The 21,433-nt window shown below is 44.6% G+C and overlaps 1 protein-coding gene and 1 long non-coding RNA gene across 13 annotated transcripts in view; one reads left to right on the top strand and one right to left on the bottom strand.

Annotated features, from left to right (window-relative positions):
- Nucleotides 1-21,433, top strand: part of pard3bb (par-3 family cell polarity regulator beta b) — a 119,164-nt gene that overhangs the window by 93,236 nt on the left and 4,495 nt on the right. For 11 of the 12 annotated variants that reach the window (XM_057035261.1, XM_057035233.1, XM_057035270.1 and 8 more), the window contains exon 24: nucleotides 10,020-10,096. In XM_057035261.1, coding sequence (XP_056891241.1) covers nucleotides 10,020-10,096 — 77 coding nt within the window. Of the gene's footprint in view, nucleotides 1-10,019; nucleotides 10,097-10,740; nucleotides 10,895-21,433 lie in introns of those variants that run through there. The other variant, XM_057035297.1, reaches the window with a different exon arrangement.
- Nucleotides 962-21,194, bottom strand: LOC130527139 (uncharacterized). The gene is made up of 3 exons (XR_008950942.1): nucleotides 20,651-21,194; nucleotides 3,096-3,270; nucleotides 962-1,821 (listed from the first exon to the last, which is right to left on the bottom strand). It is a non-coding gene; the product is annotated as an uncharacterized LOC130527139 (long non-coding RNA).

Genomic DNA, 21,433 nt, shown 5'->3' with positions numbered 1-21,433 from the left:
CTGGAGTGAATTAAAGAGAAAGAGTAGTTTCAAGGAAAGAAAACAGCCTCAAACCGGATTAGTGAGACTGGTAAACAACCTAATGGTATAACTTTGTTATGTTCACACTAATTCCTGTTGTAATTGACCACTTTTTGTCTTGTCTCCAACTGCCTGAAGATAAACACGACTCCATCTGGTCTGGTGCTAGTTCTATTTTATTTTTTGTTAAAGCGGGGGCATCATTTATGCGTCTGATTTCTCAATATTTCCCCCGTCTTTGTTATCTTCCTTTCATCGTCATGTGTTTACCTCGCACAAACTCACGTCCTGATTCTCTTTAGTTGCCCGTGTGGAGAACGACAGTAGGAACGTTAGACTCTCAAAGATTCACCCCTGAGGCAGGAAGCACAGTGGAGGATCAAAAGGGCCAGACGATTTCAGGTTCAGGTCACTGGTCTGACTACATTTGTGAAGATTCAAAACCTTTTAAGGATAAAACCGCGATGCCTGAATGGAGATGAAAGAAAATCCAACCAGCATATTTGCTTGGTTTGTCACTTTCCGGTTGGTATTCCTCTGTCTGCTCCAATAGCTCATTCTGTTGGGGGGGTTACGAGGCAAAAGATTCAGCAAAAGTTGGACAGAGAGAAGAAAGACGAGTCAAAGCAATCAGGGTAGTAGTGAGCACTGGTGTAACTGTCAGAGTTGGATACATCCATCCAAACTGCTGTAAAAATATCAGCGTAGTCCTGAAAATTAAACGCAGGGCTCACATTCTGGGAGAGTTCCAGAACAACGGAAGGCGAGAAGCTGAAATTAATTCATTGGGTTTTTTTTCCCTGCATGCAGTTTCCCTCAACAGGATATAAAATCTCTTTGGAATTAGTTTTGATTCACTGTGAAACAATACACTGGACATTCAGCTCAGTGAAGTGTCCCGCATTAGCATTTAGCTTAGCATAAACGTTTCAAGAAAAGGTTTAGCATTAAGAAATTAAGATAATTTATTATTATTGGGATGTCCCTTTCCAGTTGCCTGGTCCCTAGTCATGCAATTCCAGAGTAGTAGTTTGGTACCTTATCCGTGTACTTTCTTCACACCACCTTGAGTTTTCAACCAAACTGGCCAACAGCAAATTATTAAGTATTTCATGATTATTAACAGCCAGCGTCAGACACTCAAAAACAATATATCCAAAACGTAAAACATGCACATTCAATGTGGAAATATCTTCGATAATTCTGGACATCTCAGCACACGGATGGAATTTTTCTAATGTCCCCTGTCTCAGAGGTCTGTTGTCTGGTTGCCTTCATCCTCTTCCCAAAATAAAATTGCGTCCTCAGCTACCAGGTAGGAATCACAACAAAGTTTTTTCTAAAATATAAAAGAGACCAACTGATATCAGTCTAGACCAACTGAGATGAGTAGATTAGGTGGGAAAGTGGTTTTTGCAGTTCAAAGTCCCCTTTTTCATCTGTTAAAAGTTCTCCCTCTGGTCATCGAGGGACTTTGTCTCCAGCTAACACAAAACTACCCAAAACTCTTCTGTGAAGACGCCTCAGTAGTGTTCGAGAACTCGGTCCAAGTCTTCCGCCACCATGTCTCCGTTTGTCTGTCTGTCTCCGTCCTCCCATCTGTGAGTTCAGATGAATAGACGTCTCCCGGGGTTTTTCATTGGCATAGCTCCATGCTAAGAGGCGAGCTAATTGGCCAGCTGGGGCCCAGCCGGTTGTTGAACGCAGGGCATTGGCCCAGAGAAGGGTCAAGTGACAAGTCATTGGTCAGATTGGCCTGTAGCCTGGCAACACTTCAGGCTTTCTCACTTGAGGAAAAGCCTGGTGAGAGAAAGAGGGAAGGAAAAAATCAGGACTGTCGAGTGATTTTGGCTACTGAAAAAACTGTCAGTTAATTTGCAACTTTTTAGCGGTGTTGAAGTATGTATTTGTGGGAGTTGTGAGTTCTCACAGACGCCGCGGGATTCTGTGCATAACCTTCAATCGTGAGGTTACAAGTTGTTGCGTTGACGCTTTCAGTTCAGTCTTTGGGTCTCTGAACAGTCACATCAATAAGACCACCGACCAAACTGCTAAAAGCTCTATTTTAAAAAAACCAACAACTAAGTTTGATGAAACTGGAATTCTGCTGCGTTTAGACCAGTGCTGCGTCTCCAGTAAGTGAAACAGTCTATTCTCCCTCCTTCCCATTTCGACTGTGTTAATATCTACACCTCCACCTATTTTATTAAGTAGTAGCGAGAGCTAATCCAAAGGAAATGAGAGGTGGAGGTTAGTCACCAAGATTAGTCTGGTCCCAAGACATCAAACGTTCCATTCCCACCCAGGAGATAATCATAGCCAGGTTAGCCAGGAAATTAAGTGGCTGCCTTTCAGGAAGTTTCTAATCCCCGTCTTCACTCTCCTGACGTTTCTTTTTTCGCCCCTCCCCCCATAGCCCACCAGTGTCCTGGACAATCTAGAACAGACTGCTGGTGTCTGCAGGAAAAAGCTTCCATCTCCATTTCTTTGGGGGTATTTGATAGATGACGGTATCGGCTGTTAAACCAAAGGTAATAGCTGACCCTGCAGCCGGGGCGCAGCTCCCAGACAAACCAGAAGCTGCCGAGCGATGTTTCCCATTCCCAGCATTTCGTGCCCAATATTCGCCTTTTTAAAGACGCCGTCTTGATTACATTGTCGAAGATTTAACATTTGAAGATGTAGATAAGCAGCTGTTTTGTGTTCATTTGTTCGACCTTGTGCTTTGTTTCCTGGCATGTGTTCATCTCTGATTCATGGCTACATAGAGGACAAAACCAAAAGTAGCCAGTGAATTCCTGTCTGTGCCACACACACAAAAACACTACTGTACAACAAATTAGCCAGATATTTTCTGCTTTTGGAATCTCTGGATTCCTCCTGTGCTCCTCAAGCTACCCATGTCAGAAGATCCCCCTAAATGGAGTCACCGTGTGAGTTCCCCCACCGGGGACATGCGTCTCCTTTACCTTTTCATGGCTGATTTTGCTGGATTGTTTCTATCAAATCTGTTCGTAAACACCGATTTAACATGTAGATTTGGCATCAAGCGGTTATAGATGAGTGCAGATTACCAGTCAAGTGTGACAGCGTTGAACAGATCAACGTGACCGGGGCTATCAGTGCCAACGGTCGTGCGGAGGGGTCGAGCTGAGCTGAGCTGAGACAGCCGATCCTCATCGCGGAGCCCGGAACGGCCGACGGGAGAACCGGGGAGGAGGGAAATGAAACACGCTGAGACAGGGAACGCTGCGACGGACAGACAGTAGTAGAAAAGAGGTCAGGACATTGATGAGACAATGTAGGGAATACAGGAAATATGGGAAAGAATCATAAATTTGGGGGGGGTGGGGGGGCATGGCAACCACCGCGGCCCCTCAACTGGAGCCAATCATCTGAGAGTGTGTGAGCCAGCCAGAAAGAGTAAGTGTCACTTTCATCCTATTACAGCTCCATCTATCCCGCCAATGCAGCCACCTGCTCCCACTGTGGTGCAATCACACACACACACACACACACGCTCACACACACAAAAACACATTTTTTTCTAACCGGTATTCAGATTTTGTACACACTGTACTTATGCAGAGGTTTCTCTTCTCTCTGTCTGTCCCAGCAGGATCGTCTGGATGCTGCTCTCATATGCTTTTATGCTAAGTCCTCTCCTGAGATAACAACCAAGACAAAACTCCTGCTGGGATCGTTTTTAATAACAGAAGCGTTTGAACGTGGACGTTTTTTTTCAGAAATGCATCCTGGTCCTATAATGGTGCCTCCCACCATCGACCCACCACTTCCACATTCTTGTCTCCACTCGTTCAGCCTTCTTTCGGAAGACACGTCTTTTATTTTTTTTTTTTGCTCGCCCTAATCCTCGAAGCGGAACTTTTTTAAGTCGGGAAGTTTGGGTTTGGGTGGGTAGAGGTAGATGGATATAGACTATCTAGGTGACGGGAAGGGAGGGGGCGTGCTCTTCCCTCACTCTTACCTCTCCCCTTCCTCTCACCCTCCCTCGGTCTTCCTCTCTATACTCCTTTACCCATGACACTCTCTCCCCCTTCTTATCTACCTCCCACCTTGCACTTTCAAGGACAGGCTTAACTGTTAAGAACACCAAGAATCAGCTGTGTGTGTATGTTAGTGTTAAATATATGGTCTGGTGTGTGTGTGTACGTGCACATTAAGCATTTTATTTTATTTTTACAGGATATTTATCTATACCACAGCATCACTACATGTTCAGCACCTAATGTATGTGTGTGTCTTTCTCCAGAGGCTTTGCAACCCAGTCTAATCCTATCCATTTTACAATCGCCTTACCTTCTCTCTTATTTATTTATTTATTTATTTATCCGGTCTTTTTCCCCCCCACTGGTTCTTTCCTCCTCTTTCAGTCCCATATCTAACTGTACTCAGCCTCCTTAAAACAGGACCCGGTCTGTTTTTTTTTCTTTTTATATCACAGTATGAATGCTTCATTAACATTGAGGTGGACAGAGGAAATGTATTTATGATGGCGCTGCCCCCTTTTGTCAGGCTGTGGTGAAGGAAATAACATTGCATCCCTCCATTTTCAATGAGCAGCAAGGAGGAAAATTATTGTTACATTGTCTTTTAGCTTTTTAAAAATATTTTACAAAATGTTTGAATGGACTTTTTTGCTCAGTAACAGGTAACAGGAAATGAAGAGGACATTTTATTGTCCAAGTTGTCCTTTTACGCTGTTACCCTCCCTATCGGCGTGTTTATTCCGCTCAGTGAGACTTAAAAACGCTAATTTAAAATAAAATGACCCCAGGTGGACTGACAGGCCTGTGCAATGAACTGCAGATATACAAATAAGCCCAAGTTGTAACAAGTATTATTGCTTCAATTCATTGACCAGATGCACTGCATTAATCACTGATTTCATAGTGAAATACTTTTCTTCTTAAAAGATGACCTTCTGTGTTTTAATTTTAAAAGAGCTACAACAGCACTGTGACATTCAAGAGGCTGCGTTCTCGTGCTCCACTGGCATTTCAGTGAGAAGAGGTTAGTGAGCTAAGATGCTTTGTGGTGTTACAAACAAATTGGCAAGTTTGTTCAGGATTATTTTATCCATTTACTATCATTTTAGCTTCACTCCGGGGTTGTTCCATTCTGTGTTTCTCACTGAGGGCCCAGATTGAGCCGCCTTATAGCACAAAGGTGCCCAAAACTGTGCAAGTCTGCAGAGGTTGCACAAGGTTAGCTGATCAATAACAGTGACTCAGCGATGTCTTCACTACGTGCTCAGATTTTAACCTCTCGCTTTTCTTGCCGAAGCCCTTACATTGACAAAAAAACACCAGTACTCCAGCCATTTTGCATTTTCATTGCAGTCAGTGTACTTCCAGAGGAGGATTAGTCTGCAGCTCCTCACCAGAGTTGGTGTGCAGCAGTGTCTCCACTTCCATTTTTAATTTGCTCTTTTTCTTATATGAAATACTCACTGTATTTTTGGGAGCATTTATTTAAACAAAAGATCAATAAAGGTGTGAAAAGCCATTTTTTTAGAATCATGTGATAGACGTCACTAATATTACCTCATTTATTTAAGAAAAGGGCATCAGTATTGCCATCTAATCCTGAAGTTTGTGTGTGTGCGTTAGTGTGTGTGCTCTTTCGAGGACCCTCTTATTTCCTTTAGTGTGTCTTTGTTCAGCGGGTGCAGTAATTAGCCTGTAAATGGATGGCTTTTCACCAGCAGCTGCAATTACTGTTCTCTGCTCTCTCGACACTGGATGGATGGCTGGCAGGCTGGCTGGTGGGATGGATGGATGGGTGGATGGATGGATGGATGGATGGATGGATGGATGGATGGATGGCTGGTGGATGGATGGATGGATGGTGGGATGGATGGATGGATGGCTGGCAGGCTGGCTGGCTGGCTGGTGGGATGGATGGTGGGATGGATGGATGGATGGATGGATGGATGGCTGGTGGGATGGATGGATGGATGGATGGGTGGGTGGATGGATGGATGGATGGATGGGTGGATGGATAGGTGGATGGGTGGATGGATGGATGGGTGGATGGATGGGTGGGTGGATGGATGGATAGACAGAGGTTAAGTAGTATTGATTTTTAATGGGGAGACTAAATGATAACTGTAATAATGTGACTAAAGCTGGAATGAAGGGTGCAATTAAGAAAATGGTCACTAAATCTCCTACTTATTTTTTTTTAAATTTTAATTCTCCATCGCTGTCCACAAATGGGTTCATTAAGAAATAATGCCTACAATTGATGTGAGATTTAGAAGGAAGTACAAAATGGACATTTGGCACCACGGAGATTTTCTTTTTTCTTTTTGTGTGCACATTCAGAAACAACTTCCATTCTTCATTCCCAGGAGGAATTCAGCTATTTTCGCTCCCTCCAGAGTGCAGCTAACACATGAAATCTCCCTCCTGATGAACAATGTGCCTTCTAATATCATGCAGTCAGTTTGTGCACTTTCCTTTCATCTGCACCTGTTTAGAAGTAACCCAATTTGTTTCTACTTTTTTTGTACAAATGTTATCAAATGCCACCTTAATATGCCATCTTTAGGTTTAGAAAAATTCAGTTTTTCACTATTTGCTTTAGCTTAACAGAAGATACAGCAACAGTATCGGTGCATCCAAAAATAAGTAACAGAGAAGACTTAAATCAAATTGATTGAGATGCACCAGAAGAGTTCTCCAACATACGGTTTCAATCCTGTTATTTTATTTTATGATTCACATTTTTTTTCCTTTTTTTAATAATTTGATTGATTGCGCAATTTCAGTTCAACAATAATTCAAACGCTCCAAACTAACAAGGAGCACCTAAACCAAGCCGATAAATGCTCTGGCAATAAATCATGATTTTACTGTGTTGGGCAGCTTATTCACTGTTGGATTCTGGCTGTTTCTGGCTATTTAAATGCCAAGGATCTGCAACAAGTCCTGCTTCTTCTCACTTCAACCTTGTCAAATGTGAAGATGAGGTTGGGCATCTGGATGGCTACTTGTCAGTGCGGTTTGAGGTCTTTCCAGACCTCCTTCTGGTGGCACTCATCCAGACATTTGGTGTTAGCTGTTTCACAGGGACTGTGCGCACATACGCACGCGCACACTCACGTAAATCAGAGCCTCTCCGGAGCTGCATTTTAATTGAGTTTCCCCAAAGTGCTGGCTGTGCAGAACCAATATGACTGATATGGATTACCAAGCTTCCCTTATTCATCGATTTCTCTATGGGTGGGAGGGCTGGGTGGGGCAGGATGGAGGGATGAAGACAGCAGAATTATTCTTCATCAATTAACAAAAGGAGTCAGGGAAAGGAAGGCACAGGGACGAATTAGAGAGGGAGTTTGTCAATGGAAAGATGTCTGGATAAACGCGGGAGGAGAGACGGAGGTGGACAAACGTGGAGAAAAGGGCTGAAAGGCGCTCTTCAAAATGTGGCTCTTCATTTCCAACCCCTACGTGTCTGTCAAAGTCACAGGAAATCAGTGAAGTTGGTGACAGGGATGGATTTGGAGCCGTGTGCGGGTGCGTGCATGCGTGTGTGTCAGCACTGAAACCACAGGGTGGTCTGTTTTATGGATAAATTGAAGAGTCTGGTGAAAGGAGAGAGATGAGCCCCATTTTCAGCACGTACGCCCGTGTGTGTGTGTGTGTGTGTGTGTGTGTGTGTGTTGTGTGTGTGTGTGGTGTGTGTGTGTGTGTGTGTGTGTGTGTGTTCTCGCTCTTCAGTATCACTCTTTTCTGCTTGATTTGCACGCTCTCCTCTCTGCCTCTCCTCTGCTCTGTACGCCATGAAATGGTTTTTCACTAGACCATTACCCCAACCACCGCGCTACACTCCTGTCACAGCCCTCCATAAGTGAGCGTGGTTAAGTGTGTGTGCTCGTGTGTGTGTCTGTGTGTCCTTGGTGTGAGATGTGCATTAGCTGCACTCGTATTAGAAAGATGCTGCCTGTTTGGGACACATTACTATCAACCTGCTCGAGCAACATTTAATACCTGCTTAATTATTGACTTTATTTTTGAGGAAGGTGGCTGACGCACAAGCACTTCCTCCCATTGTCCTCAGGTCTGTGCAGGACACAGGTGTTGCCTTGTTGACATCAGCGTTTGGAGGCAGGATTGAGTTTTTGCCCACACGGCCTCTCCACCACAACACCGGCGTGTTGGGCCACGCACAGACAGACACCGTCCCTGTTTTATCCACGTTTCTATCTGCACTCTCCCCAGCTCCTCCTCCTCTCTCTTGCTCTCTAACGCTCTCTTCCATTCATTTTTGCCACTCGCTTACTCATCTCTCCCACCTCACAGCAGTCGCTCGCCTCCCTTTGTCTCACCCCTCGCAGTTACTTGCTCTCTGCTTCTGAAGTCTGGTTTCCTCCCCATCTTTCGCTTGTTTCTGCCCGCTCCCTGTCCTTGTCTTCACTCTATTCGCTCCCTTGTTTTATAACTGACCTCTCCTCCCTCTGCCCCCCCTACTTCTTGATGACTTCATAAACCCTTCCACCTCTCTGTCTATAATTCCCAACTGCTCGCTGTAACTCATTCACTTCTCATTCTTTCCACCTCTCTTCTGCCTTCCTCCCCGTCTAATGCCTTTTTATTCTTTTGCTCTCTGCCTCCACCTAATCTTTCTCTCCCCCCTCTCTCTCTTTCTCTCTACCTGAGATATGGAAGCCATGGAGACAGGTGTTCAAAGGAAACAGAACCTGCAAATCCGTTTTCTATACCACCTGGAATCATTCCCTGGAATACAGTGTGGGGAGAAAAAGCTGCCGTCTGCAGTATTTGAGCCTGAGCTGCCTTTCCTTCAGCAATGCCACTTGTGCATTCATTCGCAGGAAGAATGACGGAGTTTTCTAGAAGATATTCAGCCTTCTGTCTTCACCAGTCTGGTCATGAACATTCGCCCGATGCTGTCTGATCTACATGTGCAGCCTTATTTTGAGGATCATTTTGGTTGCAAAGGGGCAGAAAAAAGTTTATTTATAAACTATAAACTTTATTTCTTTCTCTATGAAAAAAACGCCAACACATGCACTGTTTTATAGTGGTGACGAACTATATTCGGCTGTTTTCAGCATTCCTCTGACCCCCAAAGGGGACATAAATGATGTTGCCTACCGGTCACAACAGTCGATCATTTGGATCAGTCGTTCTTTTGATAGAATTTGTATTTCTAAAACTCAGCGTGTTTTATATTGAAAATTCCATGTGTGTTTGTGCATTTCATATTGATATTTTGGGTTTTTGTGGGCTTATTTTAGGGGTGTCGTGATGAGACCTGGCTATTTTTATTGTGCGTGTTTGAGTGTGTCCTTGTGTATGATACACATTGAGGTCCAGAAAAAGGACAGTTTTGGGAAATACGGACATTTTACATCTTTATAGAAGGCCGTTTGGGGGTCAAAACTTGGGTTTAAGTTTAAGGTTCCACTTAGGTTGAAGTTAAGTTTAAGGTAAGGGGCGAGGCAAAGCATTATGTCACCAGAGTCCTCACAAAGATAGAGGTGCAAATGTGTGTGTGAAACAGAATAGGAGATAGAGAGAGAGGAGAATAGGTATTAGTGGGAAATACAAGATGAGCTAACCACTGAAATGGAGCGTAAGAGTGGAAGAGCGAGAGATTGAAATGTCAACGGTTTGACTCAACCCCCCCCACAACACACACACACACACACACATCACAAGATGGAGATGAGACTCCGCTGACTGAGTGCGTGCGGGTACGTGAGAGAACTCCATCCTGTCGTGGACTGACCTAATCTCAGATGGAGACAATGTCCTGCCACCCACCCTTTTCAAAAAAAGAAAAACAGAAACAACTTCGCATGAGAAGGAAACTCTTAATCCTTAATAACTGGCTTTAGTTAATCCTAACTAACCCCTGTAATTACAAACACACGCAAGAACAAGACACTCAGGTGACATTTGATGCCGTTAATTGCACGAACTAACCGACTGTCCTGTTTTTTGCAGGTGCCAGCCAGAGGGCCCGATCATCGCCTGGCACCGCGATACGAAGAGGTGGAGCGTCAGTACGCCTCCTTGCCAAGGTACAGCTGCCTCTCTGAAACCTAAATGCTTCCGTCGCAGGTTTCTCATCTCTCTTCCGTTTGAAGCTTCTAATTAAATCACTTTAGTCTGCGTGTCTTTCCCATAGTCTCAGGGGGGGTCTCGGTCTCAGCTAGAAAACTCACCTTACCCCCCCCTCTCCCCGGGGGAAACACACAGACAACTGCTCCAATGTCCCGCTCCAACAAAACCCTCTTTATCTTATGCATGGGTAATAGTTGTCAAAGTCAGCCCATAGGTTGATGTTTACATAGCGTTGCTAATGCTGTGTAAGTCATTTGAAAACCTCTGTGCTGTTCCCACTTTCTGTTGTTAAAGTGTTACACACACGAGAGGAACGTGATCGTGGACACACGGTAGTAAGATAGCTTATCCTGGGTTTTTCCAGGCCGTTTATATCGGAGGCGGTTGGCGCCTTCAGTTTCCAGGCTGTCAAACAGTTGTATGCCAACAGCAGCTAAGACGTTACACAATCATTCCACAACCTTTTGGCATTTTCTCACTGCAGAACCCAACACAGTAGTCCATTGAGACCGTGTCGCGGTGTTCAAATGTGTCTGCAGCCCATTTCCTCCAGTTTGCTGCTCCAGCGAGCATCTGTGTGACAGGTTGCCATTGTTTTCAGTTCATAGGTGACATCTTCAATCACTCCAGGACCTTGTAAAGTCCTCAGATGTTTTCCTGATGAGCTTTGATCCATCTCAGGTGGAAAAAAATCCAGAGAAAGACCGTTACACGACTTTTTCTCCTTGTATAAATAAAGGCGTCCAATAGTCCCTTTGTCCGTTACTTTAATCCGATGCCACTTTGTATTCATTTCTCTGACCCTACAAACACAGCCAGTGGTTTTGACCCACAATTTCTGAGGGAAAAAACCCTCACCTAGCTAAAAGACAGCTAGGAGTGTATCTGTGCCAGCTGGATTTGTGCTTCCAGAGTGTGCAGTTTAAAATGCCACAAAATGACGGCGGTAACGTGTCTGTGGAGAAGGAGAAAAGAGGATAGTCTTTTCCTCTAGAAGCAAAGATGAAGTCATTAAAACACATCCACCAAATTCTTTACCCTTCATTAGTCACTGCCCATCACTTCATTCCATTTGTCATTGTCTGTTGCTTCACATTTCGATTATCTTTTTCCCTCCTGTACTTTTATTTCATTCCATTCTCCACCACAGGCCATCATTTCCTCTGCTTTTTACCCTCTAATATATTCCTAAAATAAACTGTTCTACAGTAATATGCTTAAGTAAAGCCCTTTAGCATCCCCGACTGTACTGGAAACTCTTGCTTTATCTAAAAATAAGACCTATTCACATGGAAATAAAAGGGCCAAACAGACCAAAATCAGAGCGGTTGTTACTAGCTACTTCTCACCTCATTTTCATTAGCTTCTAAGAGCCGGCACCTCATGGACTAACAAACCAACAAACGCTTGTTTGTGCACGTCTGTGAGAAAGTGGGAGCGAGGAAGTGAGTGAGCAGGCTGGCAAACAGGAGTTAAGAACGTTAGAACTTTATGGCCAGGCTCTTACCCTTGTTAAAATGTTGAGGCGTGGCTGTTTCACACGTGTGTGTGTGTGTGTGTGTGTGTGTGTGCGTGATGACATGGGCAGATGGTAGCGCGAGCGTTGGTGATAGTTTTGGAGGCCTGGCTGTGGTATCTGCAAAGCCTTGGGAAATTGGACACACGCTCACATGCAGCACTCACAGTCTCCGTTTCCACTGTCGGACATAATCTGAAAAATGCTGCACCGATTTTACACGTCCTGTTTGAAAGGGACCCGTCTGATTTCAGTCCATAAAAGTCGCTCAGACCTTCAGCTGACAACCTAATAATGGATCAAAACCTCGTACACAAGCTGAAATGTGATTTTAAACCTTTCTTTGCCGTTGGGGGAAATAATCTCAGTTTCTTCCAGCACAGATTCACAACTTGTTTCCTGAATTATTGTTTCACCACTTCAACTAGACTGTAGGTTTGCATGCTTCGATTTAAATTTATCATGGGGTTTAAATGCAAAATAAAGATATAAATAAGTGAATCATTCCTTCTGATTGCATTAAATATGCCGTTCTCATGCTCCCAGCCATGGCGTAGCCATATAATTTTGGAGCACTACCCCCCTAATGGCTTTGAGATACTAAACGCCACAAGAAAAAACAGAATATATAAATTTACAATATGGAAAAATGTTGATGTGCAGATCTAAAGCAGGGAGACGTGCACACCCCAACATTTGTTCATCTCCATCACATTATTTCCTGTATAACGCCTCTTATTCCTAATTAGAGGAAATCTCGCAACAACAACTGTCAACTTCTCACCCCTTCTCAGTATTTAACATCATATTCTAAACAAAGTCCGTCTGCTGTCTCAGATGCACCTATGTAATTCACTGTGGTCCATTTTCCACCTCGCCACCTCAGTCTCCTCGCATGTTCTGATGCCATTTATCTCGACATGTACAGTATCTCAGCACCCCGACAGCTTGAGAGATGTTTGAAAACCACAAGCAAGCTGTTGACCTTATCAGAACATGTTATTCTTGCTGGTGGTCCAGAAATAGCGAGCTAGCTGTTGATTGCTTGCATACCTGCTTTGTGTGTGTGTGTGGGGGGGGGGGGGGGGTCGGCTGTCTCTGCTTTTTTCCTAGTGCCTCCGAAAATGGCTGAAGGGTTGTTTAGTCAGACACGGTACGTTTGGTTCAAAGTCAGTTAAGTATAGCGCTGGATGCATTCTCAGCGTCCTCCACGAGGCTGGAAAACAAGATTTTGATAGCTCTAAAATTAAAACATGGCCCAGAGGATGATGCTTAACGGCCTAAAGCAACGGCGCTGTCTGCTCAGCTGTCACTGTTTGCTCATCGAGGGTGTATTCTGTAAGTTGGGAGTGTAGAGGCCAAAACTCGACCCTGCTCAGCGCTGCCTGACCCAGTCCGGCATCCAAAATGATCACCGACCACGAATGGGCCTGTCTGATCACCAGAAATACGTTCTCCTCCCATCTTCACAAGTGAAATGAAAACAAGCCGTTCACACCACCCATTCCAGCTCCCTCTCATCACCAGTCTCACTTCCTCATCAGTATAATCTCTGAGGACCAGTTCAGAGTTTAGAACAAACCTTTTATTTTCATTTCATCGTCCCGTTAAGAGTGACGATTGGTCGGCTAAAGCATGGCGGCGTCTAAATCCTGAAGAAAGTGAGCACAGTCACCACCACTGTGCCCAGTATGCACCGGTGTGTGTGCGCCCGTGTGTGAGGTCGGTAGATGGTTATCAGGGCGTGTGTATGGTCAGCATTCCATGTGTGTTATTTGAATGATTGTGTATATTTACCCAGGACGTATCTGCACACACAGGGTTGGGGTCACCCTACGTAAACACCCCCCCTCCTGCCTTTTCTGCTGCCTCTGAAGGTGTCGACACGGTGCGTTCGGGCTTCATATTAACGGCACTGGACTACATCAAAGTGAATTTTGCACCCACAGGATGTCTGTTGATAATGGCGATCGGTCGTTCACAATGCTGCCTTGACCCAATTGGATTAGCGGGAGAGCCGTCTCGATTTGTCCTCATTCTCAGTCTTATGAGATTAGAAGAGCCAATCAGAATTTCTTGCGCAGGTTTCTTGGAAGTCAGTTACTTTCTCATTTTGATCATAATGCGTTGATGAGTCATTAGCAGAAGTCACAGTCTTTGTTTAGCCCCCTGTTTTCCTCTTTTAGTTGCATTCCATGCTTCCCTTGGTCACATCATCTCTCAGCCCCTCCTCTTCCTCGTGCTCTTGGAACATGGGGTGAAAAGGACATGGATAATATTTGCTCATTTGCTCAGGGGTCTGAAGTGGGAATGTCATTTTCAAGCTGAAGCAAAGTCCATACGTGTGGTTAAAAGAAACAAAGAATGACATTAAACACTAACTCGTCTTTTCTGGCTGTTTAACATCTCACTTTCTGAATGTACAGAAACAGGACACAAATCCTCAGACATGATGTTTACCGCTGATTTTAGCCATGACCTGGACCACGGATCACGGTCATGGCTTCCTTCAAACCTGTTTGTTAAGTCTTTTACACTGTTCATGTCATTACGATATCCAGGACGCTGCTGGGAAAGAACCAAACACTCCAACAATTTAGTTTTAACAAAGACAATCCCGACGAAAGAAAAAGCAACAAATAAAAGACTTTCTGAACCAGCCTGGTTAATGGACAGTGACAGGTTATTCCAGGAAGTCTCTTTAGACAAAGCGGTGTCTATCTTCTGGAACAAAGTGCAGCCATTGAAGGAACTGGGGTCAAGGGTGAAAAGTTTTATATACTGTATGGAGGGTCAAGACCATTGAGAGAACTATCCACACGTTTTCTCTAAGGCTCTGTTTCTTGGCCACTGTGGAAGCTGCACATGGCAGCCTGAGAAGTTCTCTTTTAGTCCCATGAGAAGACCTCCCAAACAGGCCCAAAAGGGTTTCCCAGACCACTTTGCAACCACTGCACAATCCACCCCATTGTCCACTTGTTTTCCTGTGTCTCTGGACTTGAGTCTGCACTTGTTTGTTAGCCTCAGAGCAGACCCCTAGCACCCCCCTTTCTCTTTTTCCCCCTCCTTGACCCTAACTTGTTCCTAATTTCTGGTGTTTCTAATGTGTCCGCCCATCGGTGCTTTGAAGCGTTCCCTTCAGACCTTTGATCTTGATGGTGGACTTGAAAACGCCGTTTTACAACCAATAATGTGGTGCAGAATCAGGAGGTCCCCACACGACAGGAGGATCATAGGCCCCCGTACATCTGGACCCTGGGGTGAGAGGAAATTTCCTTTTATTAAATGCTAACAGGACACTGGCTGTGCTGTCTTTGAACTGCTGTTCAGTGACGACTGGTGGGCGCTCACGGGGTGAGAAGATGGCCAGAGCCCCAGTTTGTAGAAAAACCCAATACTTGTTGAATAAAACCCACAAGAACATTCTCTTTTTTATTCACTTCCCACCATATGAAGCGGGAGAACCACTATCTGAGTTAGAGGATGGACCATGCTTCATATATTTCAACATCTGCAGCTGTGAAGCATTAACATCTGGCAGCGGCCTCCATGACCATCTGCCATGTGCCGCCACATACATACTCACTTGTGTTTCAGAAAATTCCAATAACGTTATATAGGATCGTTAAACGAGTGTTAAGATTGTGTTTTCTGCAAATGTTGCATGCACGGTGAATTTCTCTTGATAGCAGAGGGAACCCGGCTCGAAGCGCTACGGTGATTTATGAAGCCGTTGAAACAGGAAGCAGCTCATGTTACTGCAACAGGCAACAGCTTGACATTGAAAATAAGCAGCAGGTTGGTGAAGTTTGAGAGCAGATGGACACCTTCAGACCCTAAATTGTCCTTTAAAATTGTACTTTTTCGATGTGCAGAAAGAATCTGGAAAAGGGAGACGGATTCATATGCTGTCTTTTTCATGGGTGTCCTTCCCTGAAAGTGCTTTCAAATGAATCCATGACCATAATCAGAACTTATCTTGTACCAAATTGGGGCCCATTGGGAACATAATTTTGCCTGCAATTTGTACCTTATGGTCATACTCACAATGTCCCCAGCTTGTAACTATTACGTCTTGCTGTGTGGCAACCTTATTGACTCAGGATGGTAACTAATGGAGGCCATTTGAGTGGGATATGGTATTATCGGTAATGGATTTCCTCATGTCTCTGGATGTCAGGAACACTGTCTTTCAGTGGATATGAATGATGCTTCTATGGCTTCTTAGCACTGTGATCAATCTTGCACAACTTTTCCGAAGAAAACCCAAAGATTGTTATTTTTAAAGTTCTAATTTTCACATATATTGGATTACTGGGCGCAGCTATATTGCTGGAGCGCAGGCTCGGGTCTCATGGCCGTGTTATGATGGGACATGAAACACCACTCCAGGCCCTCATTGTTCTCCCCTCTCTGGGTTTCTGTGGCAACAGTTTCCTGCCATCTGGAAGGTCCTTGTTCCCCTCTTTCTTTCTCTCTCTCTCTCGTGGATTTCTCTGTCTGCACAAATCTGGGCTCGAAATTGAGCTCGCTCTGCTGTCGGTGCACCGTTTTCTCCACATCACCGAGGTTTCCATCATCCTTTCTTTTTTAACCTGCGTTCGTTTCAACGCAGTCCCCAACCTGCTTTTTACTCTGAATTCTCTGTATTATGCAGCATCACTGCTTCACTATTACGCTCACATCCTGTTGCACCCGCGACGTGCTTCCAAACGTGCACACATGTGCGGAAACATAATCATGTTAGTTTTCTGGACTGCCTCATTTTTAATTCATGATATCCAGGTGAATTAATCACATTTTAAAAGAGCTTTATTGATAAAGACAGATTGTGAACAGTGTGAGTCAGCTTCCTGCTCTGCTCTGCTCTGTGTGCGTGTGGTGTGTGTGTGTGCGTGCCTGCCTGACGACCTTCAGCCTGTCAGGTCTCTGGAGGGCAGCATTGCCCGTATGCCTTCTCTTCTCTTTGTCTCCCTTTCCTTTATTTACCTTATTTCTTATTTCTTTCCTCCTTTTCGCGTTTTCCTTCTTTTAACAACTGCACATGTGGGTGCTTCAGTTATGCATAATTATGGTTGTGCTTGGTAAAGTGTAAATCAACTGTCTTGTTTTATCTTCTATCGTCCCTCATTGCTTCTTCCTTGCTCTGGGGTCAGTAACGTCCTGGCGGCTTGTATTCAGAGCTAATCTGGCTTTTTTCTTCCCATCCAGTCATTACCCACTCATCGCCGTTAACAATGCTGGGTCCCACAACTTTAATGCTGTACAAATTCTCATTTACAGTGTTGCATTGTGGGAATGTTAGCACCCGTTCCTATTATGGGGTTTCTGAGGGTGCCGACTGAGCAGTAAACGCTGTCATTTACATTGTGTACTGAATAGACAGCGATTACTGTGATTGCCCTTGTCTGTTTTTACTGCTTTCTTCAGCTGCTTCGCCCTTGTTTCATTGTCAGGGTTTTATCGCTTTATCATCTCCTCAATTATCTGCGTGTCACGTTAGATGTTCATGAATGAATGTTTATGAATTGGCTAAATTTGAAGGAAACTAGAAAGCAGCTAAATGTCACGTGTTTGGACTTTAATTAAAAGACATCCTCTCTGCTGTGAGGCTATTGCAGCTACGCTAAATATTGACAACACTGTCATTTTGATACAGAGACGTTACATCACGCTGCAGGGGTCTGACCAGTTTCCACCACCCTCCAGAATCCATCTTCTTAGTAGCTCTATTCTATTGCCAGCTACCCTGGCCTTGCACAGACATTTCATTTTCATTTCCTCAAAGTCCCCTTTGAGCAATCTTGGTCAAGTTAATGAGTTTGTCCAGCACATGTAGGGTGCATTTATGAGGTCCACTGGTAATCTCCAAACACCCACAAGCTTGTTAGTGGAGGTAGAAACACTTTTATAGGGTTTGTGAACGCAGCTTCCTAACAATAGGCGAACTGAGGCAGCCCGGATATTTTATGAAACATTAATTTGGCTTTTTGACCCTGCAGGTTTGGTCTTATCAATGGTCGTTCTTAAACCAAATGTTTGTTAACTTCACCAAATGGTTTGTTATGTCTATATATGTGGTTTGCCTCTTAATCCTGGTCATAACCTTTCTTAGCCTTTGACCTTATCTTCTAAGTGTTTGGTGGGAACCAATAGAGTATCATGTGACTGCAAGAGGTCGGGAGTCGAGAGAGGGTTAGGGGACTATAATGTACACGCACACACACACACACACACACACACACACACCACAATGACAGCTGAAACAACACCAGGCCATCTCTCGCGTACAGTCCGACCGTGTGTAACCTCTTAACCATAAGTAGGAAAACAGCTTTGTGTCTTATTGGGGCTTCTCCCGTTAAATAGCTTCCCTCTGCAGCTTCGGGCATCAGTCTTAACCACTTGGCTCTGTTCTTGGGACTTTTGTTGATGTACTTTTACACTTTCAGTTGCCTCATGTCGTACCTGTGCAGCTGAGTGTGGTCTACACTGGTCAAGAAAGGCAAAATAAACCCTTTTTTACTCACGCTATTATGTCACATAGTGATGTGTGTGGCTGGAGAGTTTGTTAAATGTAAGGAAAAATAATTCACAATTACATCTAGATTCTCCAAAGAATCAGAAACCATAATTAGATTTTAGTATCCTGACTCATAAGAAGAAACATATGTGGAACTAACGCATCATATTTGCTAATCATATAAGTTGCAGTTGTGTAATAGCTAATATACTTTTGGAAGGTAGAGATTTACATCTAACTTATATAATAATGACAGCCTTTGTTTTGATACAGTTTTTCAAAAATCGTTCAGTCCTTAATTTATTCATTTTATTTCAACAAAACTAATGACTTGATGTCTAATTTCAGTTTTGTTGCACTTTGTGAGATTGTTGCTGCATCCTGGATACATAAAGAATTAAAAAAATAAGAACAGTTCCTAATATGACCACGTAAAACAGACCTTCATCTGATTTTCTTGGGTTCTTTAGATAGGTGATAAAATATTTATCCAGCTTTCATTATTTCTCACTTAAGCTGATATTGCCTGGTTGTTTGGACTGCGATGCGGCTGTGATTAAAGCTCAATAATGAAGTATCACATTAAGAAGATGGAGGCGAGCTAAACTTAGTTCAGCTCCGGGGATGTTGCATCGCAGCGGATCCGCTTTCACCGCTGCTCGCCAAATGACGTTATGACAGCAGCGGTTGAGCACTTTGTGCTATTAATCTGTTTAAATACCAAACTGTCACAATATGGTGACTCGCGTTGACAAAGAATCTGACACCGCTGGAAGCAATCTGAATATATGAAGCCGATCTCCCACCTCAGACCTGGAATTTAGTTTTAAATCGATACCAGCTCAGGGGAGCTCCGCAAAGGCTCATAAGGATATAACTGGATTAACACCACCCTTGTGTATCTCCTCTTTTTCTCTCTCTCATCTGTAATTCTCTAATTTAGCCACCTTGTCCGGGTTCTGAAACTTCCAGTCTTCTTCGCTGATGTTCGTGCGTTTGCATTTTGGGTGATTAGCGTAACAGCTGTATGCAGATGCTGCCTTTGTGGCGGAGAGAGGAGGGACAGCTGCTGATCACATACAACAGCCGCCTGTTTCCTCGGAATTCCGTCAAAAATGTCTAAAATACCAGGGAATTAGAACGCATCACATTACTTAATGGGGGTCAGATGCAGAGAGAAAGCTTTTCCAATTACGCTTTCAAACGTTTAAATCCTTTCTTTTGGGTGATTCTACTCTACTTGTTGCATGGGTCAGAAAGCTGTTTTCGTTCATTACATCTCCCTTTCACTCTCTCTTTTAAACACAGACGCAGAGAGAGGGGGGAGGGGGGACCATTTGGGGTTAACTCCTGCACTCCTCTCCAGCTGTGCACCAATTTACCTCCTCAGGAGTGTGTGTGGTGTTTGAGTGGGTGATTAGGAACGAGCGCAGGGTTTGAGCTAAGTTTTACACTGTGTGTGTGTGTATGTGTGTGTGTGTGTGTGTGTGTGTGTGTGTGTGTGTGTGTGTGTGTGTGTGTGTGAGTGAAGTACTGGGTTCCATCCTCATTACCCTGTAATCCCCAGCTGCTGTGCACTGCCGACTGGATTCCTGGAGGGAGAATTCCAAACTTGCCACCGGATTTATTGCGAATTCCCTGAAGATCCCCACTGGATTTCCACCACATTCCCAAAATGGCGATCCTTCTCTATGACTCCGAGGCTCACAACTAACGATTACTTTCATTGTTAAAGCAGGCAAATGACCATTTCTCATAAATGTCAAAAGGCCCTATGTAAAATCTGGAAAAACGCATTTTCGGAGCATTAGTTTGGCAGTAATGGCCCGTGTGAAAGTGGAGCCAAGCAGAGGAGCAGTCTACTGGGGAAAAGAGCCTGACCATCAGACTCTGCAGCAAATCCAGTTAAAGCAACTCAGTGCCAAAAACAATTGCGCACAGTCTTTTTTTTTCCTCAAACCTGTGGAAACGTGCGTCTGCTCGCCGTCTGTCCGAGAGGCTTTTCCCTGCTAACAGCACTCTCCTCCGCAGGAGACGGGATTAACAACACGGTGGAGTCAGCAGAGATGCTTTCAAAGTAATTAGGTAGTAATTAATTCAGTTATTTTAAAAAGACTATAGATGATTTATGGTAATTTTCCCTTTCTTCTTGCCTCTCGGAGATGGAGGAAGTGCTCAGATTCAGCGGTTAACATACACTTTGATGCAAAAGTATTAGTATCACAGTGTATTTGAAAGGACCAACATCAATAGAATTTAGCTCTGATTGGGAGAGTGACCGTGTGATCGTGGGTTTAATGATGCCGTAGGCGAACGTTCTTAAATTGTTCCTGTGATTTTTCAATGAGACTCAATCAAGTTTTATCCTAAAATGTGATATTAGCTCATGATCACATTGTGTTGCCGGTATATTTCAGACAGGCGTCCACCCGACGCCAATAATCATCGTTCATAGTGAGTTAGCTTAATTACCTGTAGGTTCTTGTACAGCTTTGCCTTCCTGTCTTCCACTGACCCCTTCTTTGTCTTTCTTCCTCTTCCTCCTGCGTTGCCTCATCTGTCCTGTCTTCTTCACGTCCAGCTCCGTCCCGCTTCTATCTCCGGCTGATTGAGCAGCCAGTAGGGGCACAGGTCTGCAGGCTCACACGGAGGGCAAACGGCTTTCAGGGACCATCGGATTTTCAAAATGGCGGGGGGTGCGAGGCGGTGTGACTCGGGGACGGAGGAAGCGGTCGCCGGTCTGCTTTCCTCAGCAACAGGAAGCAGACGAGAGCGCCGACTATCAAGAAGTGAGACATTTGAGCCGCGGCTCGCTCAGCCAGACCGAGGTGCAACCAGCGCAGCAGAATGAGTTGAAAGGTTTCCCGCGGACGTGACTGATGCGCTGACACACCAGTCAGAAACGTAATCCTCACACACACATGCACAAACCCGGCACACCAGAGCAGGGGTGTGTGGCCAGCAGGGTCAGAGGCAGGCATCTCAACCACGATGGCCATGTAGGTAGTTGGACACGTTCCACTCCTGAGCCCACAGGAAGACCAGCGGTGCTGCGCGTGCACATGCACGCACCTCTTTGTGCTCATAAATGCCCACAAACCTGCGTTTCAGTAGGCGTTTCTTTAACGTGTGCACGTGAGCCGCATCTCCAGGCAACCGGCAGCAGGTCAGCAGTGACCGGCCGGGGGTGCGGAAGCCCCGCCCACTCACACAACTCTACATATCAACAATGAGCATAGGTCAACCTTCATTTAA

The sequence above is a fragment of the Takifugu flavidus genome, chromosome 1 (assembly GCF_003711565.1).
Source record: "Takifugu flavidus isolate HTHZ2018 chromosome 1, ASM371156v2, whole genome shotgun sequence".
Lineage (NCBI taxonomy): Eukaryota > Metazoa > Chordata > Actinopteri > Tetraodontiformes > Tetraodontidae > Takifugu > Takifugu flavidus.
The sequence above is the reverse complement of the archived record's forward strand: the minus strand, read 5'-3'. Positions and strand labels throughout refer to the sequence as shown.